Source organism: Spinacia oleracea, chromosome 6 (genome assembly GCF_020520425.1).
Source record: "Spinacia oleracea cultivar Varoflay chromosome 6, BTI_SOV_V1, whole genome shotgun sequence".
NCBI classification, from domain to species: Eukaryota; Viridiplantae; Streptophyta; class Magnoliopsida; order Caryophyllales; family Amaranthaceae; genus Spinacia; species Spinacia oleracea.
In genome coordinates, this window is record NC_079492.1 from 44,311,108 (window position 1) to 44,334,488 (window position 23,381).

At 39.6% G+C, this 23,381-nt stretch overlaps 1 protein-coding gene across 1 annotated transcript; it reads right to left on the reverse strand.

Annotated features, from left to right (window-relative positions):
* Positions 1–21,111: 21,111 nt before the first annotated feature.
* Positions 21,112–22,480, reverse strand: LOC130464105 (uncharacterized). The gene is made up of 4 exons (XM_056833512.1): positions 22,259–22,480; positions 22,014–22,159; positions 21,449–21,564; positions 21,112–21,336 (listed from the first exon to the last, which is right to left on the reverse strand). The coding sequence occupies exons 1-3, from the start codon at positions 22,387–22,389 to the stop codon at positions 21,479–21,481; spliced, it is 363 nt and encodes a 120-aa protein (XP_056689490.1). The 5' UTR covers positions 22,390–22,480; the 3' UTR covers positions 21,112–21,336; positions 21,449–21,478.
* Positions 22,481–23,381: the final 901 nt, after the last annotated feature.

Consider the following 23,381-nt stretch of genomic DNA (forward strand, 5'->3'; position numbering starts at 1 on the left):
AGTTTCTAGACTATTAGCAAAAGGCTTTTGCTTACCTAAGATGTTTTAGGATTAAGTCGACAAACTGTGCTTAGTTCTTCAATGATTTTAGGATCTTGGAATCATTTTATTCACACCTGCCGGAACACATAACTTGAATAAAATGCTTAATAAACATTGAATTATGCATGTATGCTAGAATTTAAGTTTATTAAGAGAAACAGTGAATGGTTATTTATTTGTTTATTCTTTTCAATTGTAGTTTTAAAAATGGAAAACAACAATCAAAACATCATCATAGGTTCTGAGCTTATGGTCAAGCTGAACCTGGCAAATTTTCTTGAATGGGAAGCTAAGCTAATTGAAATAGTCAAACTCAATGGACTTGAGTATGTACTGTCACATCCCATGCCAAGCTACTATGCCAGAGACATGACCCCTGAGAGATTTTACGCCTGGGATGCGGATCTCAAAAAGGTTATGAGTCTCATGCTGAACAATATCCCTGATGATTGGGCTAGAAGGTTTGTAGCCTATGAACCTTTTACGCTCATCAAGAATCAGAGGGATATCTGTCGTGGAAGCACGGAGGACAGGGACCTGAACGTCCATGAGTTGATTGAATCAATGTCTGGTCTAAAGGTTAGTTCTCCCAACAGGTGTTATAGGATGGAGGTCCAAGAAACACATGTTCAGCTCCTTCGCACTAAACAGAGGGTAGGGGTCCCACTGAGGTTCCATGTGGATCTTATGCGTTCATACTTTGATCGCCTAAGTCTACTAGGAACACCAATAAGCGAAAGGATGGCAGTCTCTATCTTGCTCAATTCACTACACAGTGGGTTTGGTCGCTTCAAGCAACTATACCTAAGTGAACCAAGAGAAGAAACAGTTGCAGAATTTGTTCACCTTGTCAGAAAGGCTGAAATAATACTGGACTGTGAAGCCAAAGATTTACTCAAGGCTAGAAGGAGACCGTTCAAGAAAAGTGGAAAGTCCAAGGGCAATGCTAAATCAAAGCAGGACAAGTCCACATCAAGCTGTCTTTATTGTGATGGAATAGGCCATTAAAAAAGAGAATGTCCAAAGCTAAAGGAAGATCAGAAGAACGGAACAGTCGTTCCATCTTCAGGTATTTTCGTTATAGACTGTATACTTGCTAATTCAACTTCTTGGGTATTAGATACAGGTTGTGGCTCACACTTATGTTCCAATCCACAGGGACTAAGAAGAAGTAGAAAGTTAAGCAAGGGTGAAGTCGACCTACGAGTGGGAAATGGAGCACGGATTGCTGCATTAGCTGTAGGAACTTACTATTTGTCGTTGCCCTCCGGGCTAGTTTTGGAACTGGAAGAATGTTTCCATGTTCCAAGTCTTACTAAAAACATCATTTCAGTTTCTTGCTTAGATGCTAAGGGATTTTCCTTTTTAATAAAAGACAATAGTTGTTCGTTTTATTTTAAAGAGATGTTTTATGGATCTGCTAGATTAGTCAATGGACTTTATTTATTAGATCACGACAAACAAGTATATAACATAAATACCAAAAGGGCCAAAAAGGATGATTCAGATCTCACCTATCTGTGGCATTGTCGATTAGGCCATATAAACTTGAAACGCTTAGAAAGACTTCAAAAGGAAGGAATTCTAGAACCATTTGACTTAGAGGATTATGGTAAATACGAATCATGTTTACTTGGCAAAATGACAAAGCAACCTTTCTCTAAAGTTAGAGAAAGAGCAAATGAACTATTGGGTTTAATCCATACAGATGTATGTGGACCAATGAGTACAAATGCTAGAGGTGGTTTCAGCTACTTTATCACTTTCACTGATGACTTCAGTAGATATGGTTATGTCTACCTAATGAAGCATAAGTCTGAATCCTTTGACAAATTCAAGGAATTTCAGAGTGAAGTAGAGAATCAATTAGGCAAGAAGATTAAGGCACTGCGGTCTGATAGAGGCGGTGAATATCTGAGCTATGAATTTGATGACCATCTGAAAGAATGTGGAATTCTATCAGAATTGACTCCTCCTGGAACACCACAATGGAACGGTGTGTCGGAACGGAGGAACAGAACCTTGCTAGACATGGTCAGGTCAATGATGGGTCAGGCCAAACTTCCATTAGAATTTTGGGGACATGCACTAAATACAACTGCACTCACTATAAATAGAGCTCCGTCTAAAGCTGTCGAAAAGACTCCATATGAATTATGGTTTGGAAATCCTCCAAATGTGTCTTTTCTAAAGATTTGGGGATGTGAAGTATACGTCAAACGATTAATTTCAGACAAACTTCATCCAAAATCTGACAAATGTATCCTTGTGGGCTATCCAAAGGAAACAAAGGGGTATTACTTCTACAATACATCTGAGAACAAGGTGTTTGTTGCTCGAGATGGTGTCTTTTTGGAGAAAGATCACATTTCCAAAATGACAAGTGGGAGAAAAGTAGACCTCGAAGAAAATCGAGTCGAACAACAAACTCTAGAGAATGCTCAAGATGACATTCAGGATGAAACTCAGAGATCTTTAGAAGAATCTGGTGAGAATCATGGTCAATCTAGAAATGTTACCCCGCGTAGATCGCAAAGATATAGATCTCAACCGGAGAGGTACTTAGGTATTTTGACGAACGAGAGCCATGACGTTCTATTACTTGAAAGTGATGAACCTGCGACTTACAAACAAGCTATGACGAGCCCTAGCTCCAAGCAATGGCAAGAAGCCATGCAATCTGAATTAGACTCCATGTCTGAAAACCAAGTATGGGATTTGGTCGATTTGCCAGATGGCTACCAAGCCATTGGAAGCAAATGGGTTTTCAAACTGAAAAAGGACAAAGATGGGAAACTTGAAGTTTTCAAAGCTAGATTGGTTGCAAAAGGTTACAGGCAAGTCCACGGTGTGGATTACGATGAAACCTTTTCACCAGTTGCAATGCTAAAGTCTATTCGGATAATGTTAGCAATCGCTGCATATTACGATTACGAAATATGGCAGATGGATGTCAAAACTGCTTTCTTAAACGGCGTTTTAACAGAAACTGTGTTTATGACACAGCCTGAAGGTTTTGAGGATCCAAAGAATGCTAAAAAGGTATGCAAGCTAAAGAAGTCAATCTACGGATTGAAGCAGGCATCCAGGAGCTGGAATATACGTTTTGATGAAGCAGTCAGTGACTTTGGTTTCATCAAGAACGCAGACGAATCTTGTGTATACAAGAAGGTCAGTGGGAGCAAAATTGCTTTCCTAGTATTATATGTCGACGACATATTACTTATCGGAAATGACATTCCTATGTTGAACTCTGTCAAGATTTGGCTTGGGAAATGTTTTTCGATGAAAGATCTAGGAGAAGCACAGTACATATTGGACATCAAGATTTACAGAGATAGATCTAAAAGGATGATTGGACTTAGTCAAAGCACTTATATCAATAAGGTGCTTGATAGGTTCAAGATGGCGGACTCCAAGCGAGGCTACCTACCCATGTCTCATGGAATGACTCTAAGCAAGAATCAGTGCCCAAAAACACTTGATGAGCGTAGACGAATGAATGGGATTCCATATGCATCATTGATTGGTTCAATAATGTATGCTATGATATGTACACGCCCGGATGTTGCGTACGCACTCAGTGCTACGAGCAGATACCAGTCAGACCCAGGAGAGGCGCATTGGACTGCTGCCAAGAATATTCTGAAGTACCTGAAAAGGCACAAAGATGACTTCCTGGTCTACGGTAGAGATGATGAATTAATTGTTAAAGGCTATACGGACGCAAGTTTCCAAACCGACAAAGATGATTTCAGATCACAGTCTGGGTTTGTCTTCTGCCTCAACGGAGGAGCAGTAAGCTGGAAAAGTGCTAAGCAAAGCACCATTGCGGATTCTACAACTGAAGCGGAGTACATTGCTGCACATGAAGCAGCAAAGGAAGCTATATGGCTAAGGAAGTTCATAGATGAACTTGGTGTAGTCCCCTCCATTAAAGGACCAATAGCCCTGTATTGTGATAATAACGGAGCTATTGCACAGGCAAAGGAGCCTAGACACCACCAGAGAGTCAAGCATGTACTTCGTAGATTTCCCCTTCTACGAGAGTTCGTTGAAAGAAAAGAAGTCGAGATAAACAAGATTGGAACTGATGACAACATATCAGATCCATTGACTAAACCTCTGCCGCAGGCGAAGCACAACTCGCACACTGCAGCTATGGGAATCAAGCATATTGGAGAACGGCTTTGATGACCCTGTTTAATGTTTTAAAGTTTTAGAGTTTAAATGTTTGTAAAACATTATTGGTTAATCATTCACAATAAATGAAAAGAATTCATTTTTCCATTTAATTTGTGGTTTATTAAATGATGAGTCCCTTCAATTTGACGATATATTCAAGATAGACTGTCAGGACCAGTCCTGTGACTAAGAAATGTCTATCAAGTGAACTTGAATGTCAAAGGTTGAAAATGGTCCCTAGTCGGAGTTTTCTATAAAATTGGACGCATAGAAAACGTTAGACGACTAGAATGCAAGATGACTAGTAGTTCTGTTTCTTGAACTATGTGGACATGGCAATGTCATAATCATTTGCATAGATACTTACTTTGGGAAGACTAGTATCGGACAAGACCTATGAAACTTTACTGTAAGAGATGAAAATCTCTCATAAGTAAATTTCATTAAAATTATTAGACACTAAATCCTCAATACCTGAGTGATTTGAGATTACTTGTTTGAGAACTGGTTGCTTTGACGTTGACCAACCGTCGCACCGTAAAAGGAGGCTATAAAGGCAACGCTCAGGTAATCACCTATCAAACGAAGTCTAATCTCAAGATCGCAAGATTGGGATTGTCCTCCCATAAATCGGGATGAGATGCTTAAAAGTTGTACAAGGCCACTCGGAGAGCTAGAAACTGTGAAATGCATGGCCGTGCTCGGATGAATCATGGGCTATGATTATCTGTTTATTTGATCAGTTGAACTCTGAAACCGAGAAACACCTCTCGACATAATAAGGATGACAACTCTTACCTGATTTTCAAGAGCAAGCATCGAGCGACAAAGGAATTAGGAAATGCACACTTGTCCCTAAGGACAAGTGGGAGACTGAAGGAAATAATGCCCTTGGTCCAAGTATGCATTCAATGTTAAGTCTAATAAATGCGGTTCAGTATTAATTAACAAGTTAATAATTCAGTGAGATCAAGTGAGCTGAATGCCTAGCTAGAGGCCGCTTCAGTTCAAGTGGAATTAATGATATTAATCCACAGCTTACTCTTGACTGACCCCGTAGGGTCACACAAATAGTACGTAAACGGATCAAGTATTTAATGGCATTAAATACTCCATCTATGGATATTCGGAATCGACGGATCTTGGTTTCAGTGGGAGATGAGATCGTCACAGGCAAGAAATGAATACTCCGGAAACGATGATATTGCCGGAAACGGAAATGTGGATCGTATCGGAAATATAAATATTATCCAAGTCGTAGATGTTGCCGGAAACGGAAACATGGTACGTATCGGAAAATATTATCGGAAATGGAAATATTGCCGGAATCGGAAATATTGCCGGAAACGGAAATATTGTCAGAATCGGAAATATTATCGGAATCGGAAAATAATTCCGGAAACGGAAATATTAAATATTTGTTCGAAACGGAAATTGATTCCGGAATCGGAAATATTGAATATTGTTAGTATCGGAAATGAATTCCGGAATCGGGAAATTAATCGGAAGCGTATCGTACGAATTAGCATCGGACGAGGCCTGCCAGACGAAGGCCCAGTACGAAGCCGGGCCATCGCCCAGCAAGCCAGCGCGCCACAAACGCACCAGCCAAGGCTGCGCCAGGCCCACCGCAAGGCAGGCCCAGCGCGCGCCAAGGCTACGGCAGCGTGTGGGCTTGCGGCAGTGGGCTGCGAGCTCGCGGGCTGCGCGCGCGCGCATGGCGCCCCTCGTGGGCTGCTGTGCGTGCGTGTGTGTTTGTGTGCTACTCGAATCCTAAAGCTACCGGGATTTGTCATATGATTAAATCTAATCCTAAAAGATTTAGTTTATTTAATTAGAGTCCTAGTAGGATTATAATTAAAATAAATTAGTATCCTAATAGGATTCCTAATCCTTTTCCATAAACTCTATAAATAGGTGCCTAGGGTCACATATTTACATAGAGCATTCAAGTATTCCAAGTGAGTTTTGAGAGCAAAATTCAGTCATACAATTGCCTATAAAGTGCCGAAAATTCTAAGTACCTTAAGGGCGATTCTAGTTGGTCAATCTTAAGGCGGATCCGGACGTGCTGTGGACTATCTACGGAGGGACGACACTTGGAGTCCTAAAGACTTGTTCTTGTTCGGTTCGGGCGCAGCTAGGGAAGGCACGCAACAAAGAGTATGCATCTAAACTATGCTAAATGATTATGTGTAAATAATATGTTTTCCTGGCTTTATGGTTTTTCCGCATGATTTATGAATTGTCATATGTATCATAACCTGACAGATTATACAACTTTATTGAATGAAAATATATGGCACTTGTAAAGCTGCTAAATTTTTTAAATTATTTTCTTTTGATAAGGAAAATAAACCGGGTGAATTCCATGAGAGTAGAATGTGGAAAGGGATGCTGTTCAGAAAGCTTTGATGTCTCTTCTGAGGCAAGATGTGAAAGGTATGTTACATTAGAATTCTTACCATTTATATATTAGTTTTTTTCAAATGGCCAGCTATAACGTCCTATATATGTTTCTTACAGTCTTACGCTCTTACCTCCCTTTATTTTATTTTATCATGTTTTCTGAGTGATTGGAAGGTTAAAGATCCTAGACACTTCGGATGTGTTCATTTGTAGATGTTAACTTTTAAGTTGTGTCATTCCCAACTGACAAGGATGCATAATTCCAAGATACGTTTTACCACCATGCTATATGTGAGGGGGTCGAAAAAACATGAGGCTAATGCGTGACCTCGTCCCTCGTGGGTGTGACGTTTCTTTTTGTCAAATCAAGTGTAATTGGATTTCCTGTGATTTTACACCCAATTGACTAGTAATATAGGAGTCGCCATTCAGTTTTTAACGACAATGAGAAAAACTGACAAAACCCGGTTATCGTGACATAAAGGGAGTGCAATTATGTTTGACCACGACGGCCGTAGGTTCCCTTGTGATCCCTGGTGTGGGGATCTCTCAACATACACCCGCAAGTTAGAGATTGAGGGTTCGGGGGACCGTAACTACCGAGAGGAGTACTCGCTCTTCGATAACTCCAGAGGCAGGATATCCTTACTAGCTCAGCATAAATAATTGAAGGGACATGCGTTAACTATTAAACTAATCTGAGTTGATTTTAACAATATGCAACATATAATACTAGATCGATCGCGATTATCTGATTTAGATTTTTTTAAGGGACCTAGCATGATAATCCAATTTCCCAACATATTATCTTTATTAGGCGTGATAGAACAATCAGATTTGATTAGTTTAACAGTTCATAAAAGGGCGAGGAAAGCAATTAAATCATGCGAAGGGGCACATTACGAGAGGTGCGTCACGGTTCTCAGAAAACTAACCACTTTGACTTTGCTATTTCTCCTTTTACTTAACGAATCTCAAACTACGGGACAGGATACGTTCTGTTCGATTTTTGGATCGATTGCGACAGAACGCGTGATCAATTTCGCAGCGTGAGGCTTAGGCTTAGGGGTTATAGTCAATACTCAGAATATGAATTGTGTCTTTTCACGTCGAATTTGGGGCTGTATTTATAGGGGAGAGTTCGTGGAAAGATAGAATTGTAGAGCTCTAATCCACGAAGAATTAGGAAAGAACACGTCCCAGGTAATTTCAGCGCCCAGGGCTGGGCGCCGAAGATTTCGGCGCCCAGAGCCAGGCGTTGAAAATAGGTTCTGGGCCGTTTTCTTTGTCAGATTTGGACTCCTAGAATCCGGAGTGTTTGAGACTTATTCGAGTCTTTTAGTGCGTATTAACTTTATGACGGAATGCGTCTGGGCCCGTTACGAACTCTAGGCTCGTTAGGATTTTAATTAATACGTAACTCTTATTTTCGAATCATATTAGGAATAGGATTCTTCTTGTAATTTCTATCTCGTTTAGGATTTATGTTGGAGTGCAACACCTAATTCTGACAGGTTTCTATCTTTTATGACTTGCCACTTTTAACAACTACCCATTACGGCAGTTACTATTTTTAGCAGGTTTACATAAATAGTAGGATTCTATAAATAGCAGGTTTAAGGTGAAATGAAAAGGGTGATTGAGATTCGTTATTTTATAGGAGATGCGTTGCCAAGTGGAGATTTATGTTCTCATCATCGAACCTTCCCTTTCGGGAATGGGGACAAAAGTAGGTGTCTACAGTTAGCCCCCACTTTGACTGAGTCCTTGAGTAAGACGATGGTCAAAGTATTAGACGGAGTGCGTCACACAAGCCATGGTGACCTGTTTTGCGAGGGTCTCACGAGCCCCCGAGTGATAACATTTGACTTAAGGGTCATCACTTGAAGTGTCGACATATCTCTCACGTGTTATTGGGATTTATCAACGGATAGTATAGAAACTCCCTCACTTTGTCATTGGAAGTATCTAAAGATGCGTAGAAACTCCCTCACTTTGTCACTGGGAGTAGCTACAGATGTTCTCGAAATCAAAGCTATAAAGTGTAATTGGGCCTGGCCAAGCCCAATCACGAGGTAAAAATGTTTTTAAAGATTCTCATTTTCAGGGTTAGCTAAACGAGAAAACCCCCTTGTTTTTATGGGACGTAAAACGAAGGAAAATCCGGCACATCGTTCTTTTTTGGAAAAACGGAAAACCAATCCTTTAATTTTTTGAAAAAAGGAAAACTACTCACATCGTTCTTTTTTGGGAAAATGGAAAACCAATCCTTTAATTTTTTGGAAAAAAGGGAAACTACTCACATCGTTCTTTTTTGGAAAAACGGAAAACCAATCCTTTAATTTTTGAAAAAAGGGAAAACCAGAAAAAGTTATCGCTGCAGCGACTAAGGACCTGCGTGGTTAGTGGCGCAGACCCCGCCGGCTAAAGTTGGCGAGCCTGTCCGCTAAGGGTGGACGCCCCGTCCGAAAAAAGTGGACGAATCTGTTTTGAAGTTTGTTTGTTGCTTTTTTTTTTGAAAATAAGGACTTACGCGGTTTGTGACGTAGACCCCGCCGGCTGAAGATGGCGAACCTGTCCGCTAAGGGTGGACACCCCGTATGATAGAAGTGGACGAATCTATTTTGAAATTTGTTTGTGCTTTTTGAAAATAAGGACCTACGTGGTTTGTGACGTAGACCCCGCCGGCTGAAGATGGCGAGCTTGTTTCATTTGATTTTGAAGATTCTATTTTTCGAAAACTGAGGACCTGCGCGGCTAGTGACGCAGACCCCGCCCGCTGAGGGTGGGCGAACCCTGTTTTTGTTTTTTGAAGAATTTATTTTCTTTCGAGGGATGCTCGGATTTAGTTGCAACCTGAATGTGGGTTGACAACGTGCTTAGACGGACCATTGTCTCGTGGTCATCATCTTTCATGGTTTTGAGCTAGTCTTTACGGCTCAATTTTGCCACTACTTGGGTCCTTGATTAGGGGACTATGTATAAGTATCAACGGCGACCTTTGTCTCGAGGTCGTAATCCGGTTTTATCTTTTGAGGTTATCCAAACACGGGACTTCGTACATCGTAGTCTGGGAATATTGTTTTAACTTTGCATACTCTCTCTTGAAATATATATTTTCTTTCGAGCCCCCAAGCACTCGTGCTTGACGGTCATTTCTTGTCAAAGAGGTTCCTTGGGGATACGCATTTTGTAATGTCCTTGATCGTGTTTGGGATTGTGCTCGTAAGTGCGAGCGATCTTTGTAGTGGTGTGCTACTCTTAACAAAGCCGTGAGGTGCGACTTTCAGTAAAGAAATCGGCAATTTTCGAGTCGAATGGATACGGCAGGGCCCTATAGAAGTCAGTGCCTTTTTTGAGCCTGGGTTCATTTTCGGCACCCAGGCCTGGGCGTTATAAATAACTCACGCCCAGGTGGGGCGTTGAAAATGTTGTTTCGGCTAGTCTTTTGATGACACAGTTGGCCTCTTGTTCATTTGTTTATTTCACTTGGAAGTTCTATGTATTCTCTTCTCTTTTGTTTTCCTTTATTTTTAGAACGTGATGATTTTCTCGAGAAGCCGTAGCCGATTGGTGGACTACGGTGCCTGTCGCTTTGGGGCGATTATTTTAAGGAACTGTTGCTCTTAAGGCATACTGTTATTGCAATAGTTGGGCGAGTCTATATGGCCCGAGGAACATACCTTGAGGCGTAAGATTTTGATCGCTCTTGTATATATATTTTTTCCTTTTGAACGCGTTCGTGAATGTTCGATACTTAGAATGATGATATGTATGTGCGAACGAGCGTTCATAGAATGTCCTTTGTGTGCGGTCCATTAATCAGTTTGCTTGAATCATTTTTTTTTTAGCAATGACAGATTTTGAATAGTTTGCTTAGAAGCTTGATAGGGTTCAGGCCCATTCATGAAGTGGGCTCAAACATCGTGCCCTTTCGATTGTTCAAACATTTGCTTCGAGATTTTTTTTATTTTGCTATGATTGTTTCGTAGCTTGGAGCCCCCAAGTATGCATGTTGGGATGCTTCCTCTTGGCGTACGATTTTTGTAGGTTCTTTCGAGAAAGATGCCTTGGGGTTTCGCTCGTGTAGGTGCGAGCTATCCCTTCCGTGGTAGGTAATATTTCGCTACCTTTAATCCTTAATGTAGGAGTCGTGGGGCTTACATTTTGAATTTGGGCGATAAGTAGTCTTTGCCTCTTTTACACATGCTCTTTGGTCGTGCCCGCATTAGTGCAATATGCCTTACTCTCTTTTTTTTAGACTTGTACCGTGGGATGGTTGAACTTATGGTGCGACGTAGGCTTGTGTGGCCTAACCGCAGGTATTAGAACATTTCTCCAGGTGTTGGGATATCATTATTATTTTTGCATTGGAGTACTTCATCACGCCTCGTTCAGGTGCTCGAACAAGTGTAGCACCTTCTGCGTGGGTGTGCACGGCTTATTACTACGTTCGATGCGAGGATTCATGGATGTTTCTTTCTTGTTTTTATGCCTGAGCAAATTTGGCAAGCCGAAAGAATCAGCGCACAGGCTAGGGCGTTAAAGATATCGGCGCCCAGCCCTGGGCGTTGAAAATGATTTCTGGGCAGAATTTGACAGTTTTTATCCTTGATTTTTCTTTCGCTTTTGCTTTGGAACGATGTAGACTGTGTAACGGGCGCTTTATAGGGCGAGCGTTATGTGCAGTGGTTTGGTCAGAGTTTTGGGTGACTCGCGATTTTCAGTTACCTTTGATAGTGGGGTGACTTTATATATTCTAAGTAGTGCTTTAGAATTTGGGAGGGGTTGTAGCCATTCTAAGGTTCGTTTTACACGATTAAAGCTTAGGATTGTGCCCCTATGACGTGTGTATAGCATTGGCGTCGAGAATTTGCGATAAAATCATCATCTCGAGCATTTTTAGAGTGTTTTTCTAAAGCCCCCAATTGTAGCTACGGGATTGGCTTGGTGCTATAATGCTTGGCATACGTTTTTATGCATTCATGGTGACACGGATCATGAATAGTTTGAACCAGACTCGTTTAGTGTGAGGTATGTTCGAGTAGTGATTTGCTACTTCTCTTGTAAATGTCGTATTGTACGACATTGCCATGGTCAAGGTAGTCACATGTTGAAATGTGCCTTAACCAAAAGCTAGGTGCCTTCCTTTACCCATAACCATATTTGGAAATCTTTTGACTCACTTTCAAAATTGAGATAAACGCATACTTAGATTAAACCAACGACACTTTATTATGTTCGAAGAAGTCTTTGAAAATTATTTGAAGTCCGAGTCCTACTGTGTACAATCCGAGGTGTCCTAAGTAAGTTGACTTATAGAAGGGTTCGTACAGGATTACATGAGTGAATCAAAATACTGTTACGATTATTGGAATGCTGTCTAAGGATTTGCTGGAAGCCAGGGTGCAGGCGTCAAGATATTACTTGCGCCCGTGTGGCACATGCTTTGGGCTTTTAGGGCCATCTTTTCCAGAATTGCGGGAATATAAACCGTTTTTAAATTGACTTAGATTTACTTGGTGTATGTCTGTACAAAAGGTCAAGGTATACTTAGTTCTTTCCCTAGTTTTTTCATTTCAACTTTTATCCCCAGTTGCCATTATGTCTTCCCATTAATGATGCTTTTAGATTTCGATTTTAGATGCCCGTGTCATATGTCTGAGTAGGGTGAGCCTTGGTTAAGTGCCAAGTCCTATTGACAACGTCTGATTTTTTTTAAAGGGGATTAGCAAGCATTTGAATTACCATGAACGGGTGCCCTGAGTTCGAAGGAACGATGGGGCGACGCCGTAGAACAATACTCTTTATTGCAAGCTCACTGCCTTTACCACTTGTTGGCGATTATGACTGTGTCTAGTGGTGAAAGGTCTTTAAGCGAACGACTATGTCTAGTGGTGAAAGATGGTCTTTAAGTGAGTTAGTTCGCTTTAGGGAGGGTCAAGTCGAGTACTTTAGAGGTCATGGACATTTGCGCTAGCCCCCATTCAATTGAGGCAAAGCGATCTTTTTGAGTCTTGGCTAAGTGCCTAGGAGTGTGAGTGCTCCTTCTAGCAAGGGTACGTGCCCTTATTATTTTTCGATGTGTGCTCGTTTTGGCATCTTGGTGACTTGGATTCTTCCTTTGACTTTTTCTTTCGACCTGGGTTGCAAGTAATTAAATTTCAATAAGGGACTTCTATTTTTTATTCTTGTTTTTCTATGGGCTTTAATATTTTTGCAAATTGGTTGGACCGAATCATGGATTGCCTAAGTATCCCCCTTAAATAGATTTAATTTGGAATCAGGTCTTGCGTAGTTCTTAGCCTAGAAAATGGTTTCTTAGAATGCCGATTTTAAACAAGTACATTCTGAGGTGGAAACATATTATTTGAAACTGTGGAATAAGTGAAGTTTATTATTATTTTAATCTGCTGCCTTGCCGTAAGCCAAAAATTTGTTTTATATTTTTTTGAGTACATGTATTTTTTGGTGGTACGTATATCTGAATACGTGTTGTACCCCTCCAAGTGTTCGTTATTTTTCCGTGCATGTGCGGATAAAATGACGAGCACTTCTGGACAAAATTTGGCGAACATAGAGATTCAGCGCCCAGGCTGGGCGTTAATGATTTCGGCGCCCAGCAGAGGGCGCTGAAAAGGATTTCTGGGCGGATCTTTTTTTTTTTGGTGTGCTAAATGCTTCTTTTTCTTTTTAGACGAACTTTTTTAAGGCGCTTTGCAAAGTTTCGATTGTATTATTTACATTTTTTGTACTTTTCATTTGTCTTCATTTTTTTATTCGTGACTCAAGACGGTTTGAAAGATGGGTTGAATGAGATAGGATAATTTGTATAGGTATTGGTCAAGCATGAGGATTATATTTGATAGGACTCACAATTTGTAGCCTCGAGCTAGTGTCATGAGTTTACATTAACCAAGGACAATGAGTAGCATGGGGACGGCTCAAGGGTATATCAACAGGATGTATTCAAACAAGTTATATGGTCATTATGCTAACGGTGGTGTAATAATGAGTATGACGCACGTGTGAATGGCCGTACGTGGTTTGCAGTTGACAACAAGTTCAAGAACAAGAGTCGAGGTAATGGTTTCTTGGGTTATGGCAATGAGAACATGGATGGGTTAAATGAGCTGAACAGGGGCCCCAGAGCGAAGGCGTCTAAGAACATAAGGATTGGAAAGGGTAGACATCGTAGAACCTTATGTAGTTTTTGTGGCATGACTTGGATTGGTTGACTCAATTCTTTTCCTTCGTTTACTTTGGGTAAATTTCGCACTTTGGGAGGTACGGGCTAAGTATTTCATGGCTCGCTCTCTTCTCTCTCTCTTTTCTCTTTCTATTTTCTCTTTTTGCTTGGGATTTCTCCCCAACATAAATCCTTCAATTTTTTTTTATTTGGGCTAAAAGGTAGATGGTTGTGGTCTTTGAGTCACGAGGCGAGACTGAGTGAGCCTCGTTTGGTAGGCCTATAGTGGACCTTTAACTTTAGTAGGCCTAGGGTGGACCTTTAAATCGTCTTACTTTGCAAGCGTATTTAGTCGTTTCTTAAAATGTACAAATAGCGTAGATTCGAAATCTTGTTTTTACCTTATTGAAATTTAACGAAAGAATTGCATCCAAAATAACATTTTTTTGCTTCTTTTCAGATTCCAGTTTCTGGGAATTAATTGGAAGTTGTGATTTAGACTCGAACTTTCATTAATCTTTCTGATTATAACCCGTGTATGAATACAAGGAGGTGGCCTAGACTCAAAATAATGGCGTGGCGTAAGCCTATAATACTTGACCAAGCAACTCTCAGACTTAGGCTAATTGGACCATAACTTTAGTTGGTTGACACTTTAGATTTTAACCCTTGGGTGTTCATTTGTTGTCACGCGCCATTTTGCTTAATGTTGGCAAAGTAGTTAGTTGGGGAGATCGAATTTTCTTTTGTTTGCAAAACTAGAATCATTAGTGCGGTTTCCCTCTTAGTGTGTATTGCTTTACCCCGATGGTAGCCTTATGGCATGCCGACTTGGGTATTTTCATGGTTCGTCATGTTGCATTCATGGAGAATCTTTTAGTCCGTACTTAGGAATACTTCAAGGAGCGAGTGGCTCGAGAGGACTATGATAGTCGTGACCCAATGTGATCATAAGCCTTGAGGCCATTAATTTTTGCTAATGGTATTGACACCTTAGGTTCACTTTGGGGGTTGTGCGACTATGGAAGAATGATTTTCAGAATGTGACTATTTTCATTTTGCAAATACTATAATATATTTTTTTTTATTGGTGAGAGAGAGTATTGAGGCCGTAGATTCTTAGCAAGGGATGACAATTACATATGGGTGCTTATTGATTTAAATGTTAGGAAGGGAGACTCAATATGGTTTAACCTTTTAACTTGCAGAACGACACCAAGTATTAGGACCGATTCTATGGATAAGACAACTAAGACTTATGATTTAGATTGTACTTTGGCATAGCCTAGTCTAGACTCGGATTTATTTATTTTTCCTTGAAGACTCTATTTGAACATTATTTTTTGAATACTTTGCCCATGTGACATTCAAGGTTATTTAATTAGCATGCTCTGTTTTGGTGCCGAACGTTGTCGTCATAGGAGGCCTAATGACGACACAAAGAGTTGTTTATTTTATAAGTCGTTCTTAGAATTGAGTGCCTTTTCGTACGCCCTTGCAGCAATTTTCACGAATTTTCTTTTACTGCTACGTAATTTTTATGCGCCGGCACCGAGGCTGCTGTGCCTGACCAAAAGGCCAGGCAGCAACTTCAGCGCCCAGCGGTGGGCGTGAGAAATTTTGGCGCCCAGCCAGGGGCGTTGAAAATGCGTCCCTGGCTGGTTCTTGTTTTCTGTTTGCGTCTACTTTTTGTTTTTGCGACTTTGATTTTGCGTGTTTGCCTAATAACGTCCTTTACGCGTTGTGCAGCGTTTGTGGGATTCGTTACGGGCCCTCCTGAGGGTCGCTTATTTTTGTGGCGATCGTTCGGGGTTGCGGAACACGTATCTTGGTATAACTCTTTGGCCAATTGGTTTATGAATGTTTGGGAAATTTTTAAGGTCGTTGGTTTTCTAACGTTGTTTGTCACACACAATCACATATTTCGCTACACATAACTAACATTACATCATGAGGCAATAATAATATGTCACGTAGTTTATGATAGGCTTTTATGGGTAGTATTTGCGCCTGGCTTGGTACCGCTTTTATCGCAGATCCAACACATGCCCCGGTCGAGGTAGTGCCTTCAACAGACGAATTTCGCCCAAGAGGCCAATCATGATGTAAGCCAAGGGGGCATGCACCAATGAGAGGGACCTAATGGGCGAGCGATTGGGTTTGGGACGGGTGTACTACTAGCGAAAGTGCCGAGTGGACAACATTCGAAGCGTATGCACCCCCCGGTTGGCGATGGGTATCCTTAGTCCCAACTCCCGATATGAAACATCCCAAGGGAGCCAAGATTCGTTATGCGGTTCTGTCCGTTCACATTAATATGCTGATTTTCAGGTCGTCCTAACTTGATGGGGAAATAAACGCGGGGTAGGATCGTTTCACCCTTCGGCTGTTTTGATTACCTACAAGCACGAGTATTTCCTTCACTATCCCCAGCGGAGTCGCCACTGTGAGGGGGTCGAAAAAGCACGAGGCTAATGCGTGACCTCGTCCCTCGTGGGTGTGACGTTTCTTTTTGTCAAATCAAGTGTAATTGGATTTCCTGTGAGTTTACACCCAATTAACTAGTAATATAGGAGTCGCCATTCAGTTTTTAACGACAATGAGAAAAACTGACAAAACCCGGTTATCGTGACATAAAGGGAGTGCAATTAGGTTTGACCACGACGGCCGTAGGTTCCCTTGTGATCCCTGGTGTAGGGATCTCTCAACATACACCCGCAAGGTACAGATTGAGGGTTCGGGGGACTGTAACTACCGAGAGGAGTACTCGCTCTTCGTTAACTCCAGAGGCAGGATATCCTTACTAGCTCAGCATAAATAATTGAAGGGACATGCGTTAACTATTAAACTAAACTGAGTTGATTTTAACAATATGCAACCTATAATACTAGATCGATCGCGATTATCTGATTTAGATTGTTTTAAGGGACCTAGCATGATAATCCAATTTCCCAACATATTATCTTTATTAGGCGTGATAGAACATTCAGATTTGATTAGTTTAACAGTTCATAAAAGGGCGAGGAAAGCAATTAAATAATGCGAAGGGGCACATTACGACGCACCCTTGAGAGGTGCGTCACGGTTCTCAGAAAACTAACCACTTTGACTTTGATATTTCTCCTTTTACTTAACGAATCTCAAACTACGGGACAGGATACGTTCTGTTCGATTTTTGGATCGATTGCGACAGAACGCGTGATCAATTTCGCAGCGTGAGGCTTAGGCTTAGGGGTTAGAGTCAATACTCAGAATATGAATTGTGTCTTTTCACGTCGAATTTAGGGCTGTATTTATAGGGGAGAGTTCGTGGAAAGATAGAATTGTAGAGCTCTAATCCACGAAGAATTAGGAAAGAACACGTCCCAGGTAATTTCAGCGCCTAGGGCTGGGCGCCGAAGATTTCGGCGCCCAGAGCCAGGCGTTGAAAATAGGATATGGGCCGTTTTCTTTGTCAGATTTGGACTCTTAGAATCCGGAGTGTTTGAGACTTATTCGAGTCTTTTAGTGCGTATTAACTTTATGACGGAATGCGTCTGGGCCCGTTACGAACTCTAAGCTCGTTAGGATTTTAATTAATACGTGACTCTTATTTTCGAATCATATTAGGAATAGGATTCTCTCATAATCTCTATCTCATTTAGGATTTATGTTGGAGTGCAACACCTAATTCTGACAGGTTTCTATCTTTTATGACTTGCCACTTTTAACAACTACCCATTACGGCAGTTACTATTTTTAGCAGGTTTCCATAAATAGCAGGTTTCTATAAATAGCAGGTTTCGGGTGAAATGAAAAGGGTGATTGAGATTCATTATTTTATAGGAGATGCGTTGCCAAGTGGAGATTTATGTTCTCATCATCGAACCTTCCCTTTCGGGAATGGGGACAAAAGTAGGTGTCTACACTATATTATCTGCATGACTAACATTTTTGTTTACTTTAGATTATTAGTGCACTATTATTTGTCAGATAAAAAACTACTGCAATGTTACTTGTCCCTTGTCAGTGAGGGATACTAATGCAATACTATCAACTCCTTAATGTAGGTGCCTAATTTTAAAAGATACTTATTTGGAATGGATGGTTTCCAGATTCATTTCTTTTCTACTTACACATTGAGCTGAGGAACAAATCATTGCACATATTTCCACGTTTATCAGTTCGTATATGCATTTGTACCATTTATTCCGGAAGATACGACCTAAATAAGATATAACTAGTTGTAGAAAATGATTAAAATGCAGAGTGTCATATGTCAATACGAGAAATTCAAATATTGTAGATGTATACTTTTAGAAGAAATGGAGGTAGTATTTCATTTTAGGTAAAAATTTTGTGCAAGTTCATAAGATATATAAACTGGTGAAAGGTTGGACTTTTTAGCTACTAACGACTCCTTCATATAGTCTCACAGTAATAAGTAGGAAACAACTTATGTTCTATTATATTTCTTTCTGTCATAAAGCAGATTAAGCTGAACATGTTATGAGATTGAACATATAACACATTGATACATTTTAACTCAAGGCACCAAAACCTAGTGAGCAACGGCACAGTAGTAGAGCACAACCAGGGTGGGAGTTGCACTGCTTTGCTTAGCTAGTGTCATATAAATGCGCTTTTAGCAATTGCTTAAAAACATTTCTGTACAGCTTCTACGAGCATAAAATAAAAAGTTAAAAGCTCTCTTAAAGTAACTAAGATGAGAAAAGAAAACCAAAGTAAGACACCTATAAAGCATATTGAGACATATTATAAGTATTTGGTATAAAATCTCTCTTGCAGTAACCAAAATTCTAACGAACTACAGATGGCCTAAAGTCAAATTATTTAAGTGATCAAGCTTCTCATGCAACAAACTGTTTGTAGTTGCAGATAAGGCTATTACATTTCAGTATCCAACCCCTACGTGCTCACACCTAGAAAGAAAATAGTATAGTGTTTACCGTAAAATAAAAGGATAGTTCAACTCAGACATTAAACATCAGACATCAAGTAACCATTGAAGCAAAGAGGCGTACCTGGATTGTAGGCCAGAAAATTGATGATATTATTGTAGCAGCAAGAGCATCAAGAGAACACTCAGATTTCTCCACTTCACCTTCTACAAGAAAATCTAAGTAAACAAAATTTCTAATCTGAATATAACTACTTTTCTAAAAGAAAAAAGTTACAAAGTACCAGCTGGAGATGGATTTGCAATTGTCTTTTTAATATTGTTGTTAGTTCTCTTGGAATTAATCAGATCATTAAGCATGATCTCACACTTCTGCATGCTACTCTCCCCAAAATGTATCTAACAGAAAAGGACAATGTAAACAAGACATCAACAATGTCACGTTAGAAACTAAAAACCGTAGTTTCAAATTATTGAACAGTTATGCCCATCAATCAAAATGAATATATTGCATAACATCATTAGTAAACACAACTACCTACCTTTAGGAGTTCCAGTGTCTTTATCGGCGTATCTCTGAGTCAATATCATAGTCAGATTTTTCAGAAGCTTTTTAGCAAGCATAACTTATTCATTCACTAGCAGATCCTTTGATCCAATTATCCCGACAGCCCTTCCAACCACATCAAATTTCCTTCTGTTTCTAATACCCTTTAAATGGTCAGCCTCGACAAGATTTGTTTCCCACCTACAACAGAGAATAACTCGGTAAAAAAACAAATTAACACACACCTTTTTCTTTCTAGTTAAAACCTCATAACAAGCTCAAAACCCCGCAAATATAAGCAGCAAGTCATAAGCATATCCATTAAGAAGGAATAACTTACAGAAAGAAATCACATATTACAAGCAATTCAAGCACGTTGGACAAATACCAAACCAACAAAAACAGAAAACGCAAAAAACTATCACAACATACTCAACGAAGAAATTCGTACCTTCTAATAAATTCAGATAAACTAACAACAACTGCAGAACCTTCACAGGTCTGCTTACAACCCAAACAACAAAGAAGCAAAAGAAGAACCACTAAAATAAGACCAACTGTGCAAAGAAAAAACCAACTGCTAAAAGGAATTATTCATCTGATTTTTTTCATCTTCACGCAGCCTTTAAGATTATTTCACTGAAATGTATTAGGCCCTTTATATAATTGGGGTTTTAATGAACCAATAGTGTGGTTTGCAGAAGGCAAGACATCCGAAAGTAATCCTCAAATTAGCTAACATTTTATTACTCTTACATATTTGGAGTATCAAGCATCTTAAACAGAATTCTCATTATCTAACGAGTTAATTGAATGATTGGCTTCGAATTGAACAAGAAATTAAGCAACCCAATTTTCAAATAATTCGAATCAATTAAAAACAATAGAGTTTTTGGTGGTTGAATTAAACAAGAAATTAAGCAAAGAAGCATTGAGAAATTAAGTAATTGGCTGTAATGAAAACAATCAAACCTAAGAGCAAAGCTTCAATTTAAAGTCGCGGCGAAGTTGATTGGATCTGACCTCGGTCGTGTGACGGCGATGAGAGGAGGAGCATCGCCAGTAGAGGGGATGCCAGCGCAAAAGTGGAGAGAACGAAGATGGGACCGCATGAGAGGAGAGAAGACGACACTACAGTAGAGGAGTAGCATTCCAAGTGAGGAGAGGAGAGGAGAGGAAATAGAAATGCAGACAATGGTGGTGGGTTTTGCATGGTTGATGTTGGGGACTGGGAAGCAACAGGGAAAAGGGGCGGGGTCAAACAGAAGGAATAGACTTTGCAAATTAAGCTAAGTGAACTAATGAAAAGGGAGTTCCAAGTGTTGGGGTGAATAGTGAACCCCAAGCACTTGCAAAATTTGCAATCAAGTGCTTGGGTGAATTGAGAACCCCAAGTACTGTGAAATTTTAACTCAAAATTATTTTAGGATTAATTAAGGCTCTGTTTGGCAACACTAGCTAAAATTGAGCTGAAACTGATAAGGCAGATATAAATAATAAAGGTAGTACCCGAAACTTATAAGGTGCTGAAACTGATAAATTAAAGTAGTTGTTTATATTATCTGTTTGGTAGAACTAGTTTTGTAAGTACCTGAAGTGTTTAGTAGGTTAATTGATATTCTATATATTTTGACATCTATAATTATTATTTTTGTAAGAATAATAAAATAAATATATGGATTATGATTTTTATAATGTTATATTATACAAATGATAACTCCCTTAATATTGTCAAATTGTTTATGTCACGTAAAATATGCTCAAACAAGAGCAAAAAGAGAACTAAATTATACATGATTGTTCATTCTCACCATTTTCTATTGAATTTCTTATAAACAAGAGAATGTAGGACATAGTCACAAATGCACAAGACAACGTAAATACAAAGTTAACATTACCGCTACGAGAAGTACACATCAAGTAGACAAATAAACAATTTATAGAAATATAGTATATAGCACAATACATAGCTTAATTTAGAGAAGAGTATCAACATTAATTAGGATATATACCAGCCATAAACTTGTCTTTGAAGCCTGGAGACGGCAGTCACCATCGATATAGCTGCAGATATTGACAGAAAATTCCCCCATAAACATAGGTTTGATAAATTTAGCAGAGTTCGGGACTGCTACTTAGTAAGAAAATGTCTGTAACTATTAAATCTCATTCTTACTCTTTTGATGTTGAGGGGTTGTCTCATATTTTATTTGTCCAAATATTGGAACACCAAGCTGAATCTGCTCCATTTAGTTAGCCCTGTCTGTTTGTTGAACGAAATGTATGTTTCCCCTGCATTTAAAGGAACGTCTTAGCACCCGAACAAGTGAACAACCCGCTATAACTTTTCTACTTTCAGGCTTCTAAAGATTTAGTTTAGTTTCCTAAGGAAAAGATCATCCTATCAGGAATGGAAATCACGGGGGCAGCTAAGATATGTCAAATAAAAAAAAGCATGTTACGCTAGTGACAACACCTAATTGCCAAAACACCTTTGAAACAACGCATGATCAGAACACTCGAGAGGCTTTAGAGTGTCAGAAAATCAATGCTAATGATAATACAAACTGAAACAGGTAGTCAATAAAGAGGTAAGAAAGTTTTTTAAAGAGGCGGGAGAAGATTGGAAGGGCGAAATCACATTTAGCCACACCAAAGACATTATAGATCTGAGTAATTGCTTTATGAATCTGCAGAAAACTGTAGAGTGCAGAAAATTCAGAAGTTAATAGAAACAATACCTAAGAGTTCTCCATTTTGTCCAGCAACTGGGAGCTCATCCACGAAATCATCCCAAACCCACAAAGCTGGTGAAATTTCTCCAACTAAATTATCAAAGCAAAGGTGAGGAGTGACCAACGAATCCTCCGAGAATACGTCAAGGCTTCTGATTAATTGCAGCATTCACATGGGTTACTATTTGTAGAAAACAATTGGAAAAATTGGGGATATCAATGAATTGAAAACTGCAAGGATGAATTGGTACCTAGGGTTCGTGAAAGAGAGGCGGCGAGAATCGGGATACCCGGTGAAGGAATGCGGTTGAAGGTCGGGTTGAAGAAGATCCGGTAACCACGTCAGTGTTTCTCTTTCCTCTCCCTCCTCTTTCCACGCCATTGAATTCCAACCGTTAAAGGAATTCGTGGGAGGTGGGTGGGAGACTGAGAGTTGGTGTAGAGCGGGATTTTAGAATGTTTTTAGGCTAAAAAGTTTAGGTTAGCGGTGAAATAGATTTTCAGTTGTACGCCACGTGTTCATTTTCCACTATAGTGACGCTTTCTTTCGTCCCTATATATTTCGGCCACTGGAAGCGCCGAAATATGTAAAATGAAAATTTTCTCTCCCAAAGTTTTGCGACCCTCTCCCGTAGCGTCGAAGCAATTCCGTCTAAATTTGTATAGTTTTCTTGTAGTGTTAGAGCAACTCCAATAGTTAGCTACAAGGTGATGTAGCTAAATTTGCCACATCAAATTTCTAGCTACAATGTTTATAAGCTACAAAGTTTCCTACTGGTTGGCTACAATACTTTGTAGCTCCTTATAATATTTTATTTAATATACAATTTTATTTATTTTACCTTTTCTAATCTTTTTTTTCGTGAGCTACTTGCTCAAAATAGATACAAGATTTTAATAGCTCTTTGTGTCATTTATATACCAATGGTTGGCTACATGCTCGCGTGTTTTTATTTTTTGTGAGCATGCATGTCCCTTTTTTAAGCATTGGATTTGCTCTTAGGAGTACACGAGAAGCAAAGAAAACATTATCCCTAATCATCCTCCCTTAAAACCTAAATCTCTGGGATTCTAAAGTAATAACATTTGGAAAGTGAGACAAACTTCGGCAACTTTGTGTAAGACTGTCTTACTGAAAAGACCACTTTGATTGTTTAACTAATTGGTTTGTTGCTTAACTAATTGGTTTCACTCCTTAACTAATTAGTTTCATTGTTTAACTAATTAGTTCGAATAATGCTTAACTAATTGATTATATTGCTTAACTAACTGGTTTCATTACTTAACTTATATGACCCTAAGGTGGTCTTTTGTGTAAGACCATCTTTTATAAAAGTTTGTAGACAAACTTAATTACTTAACATCTTTTCTTGT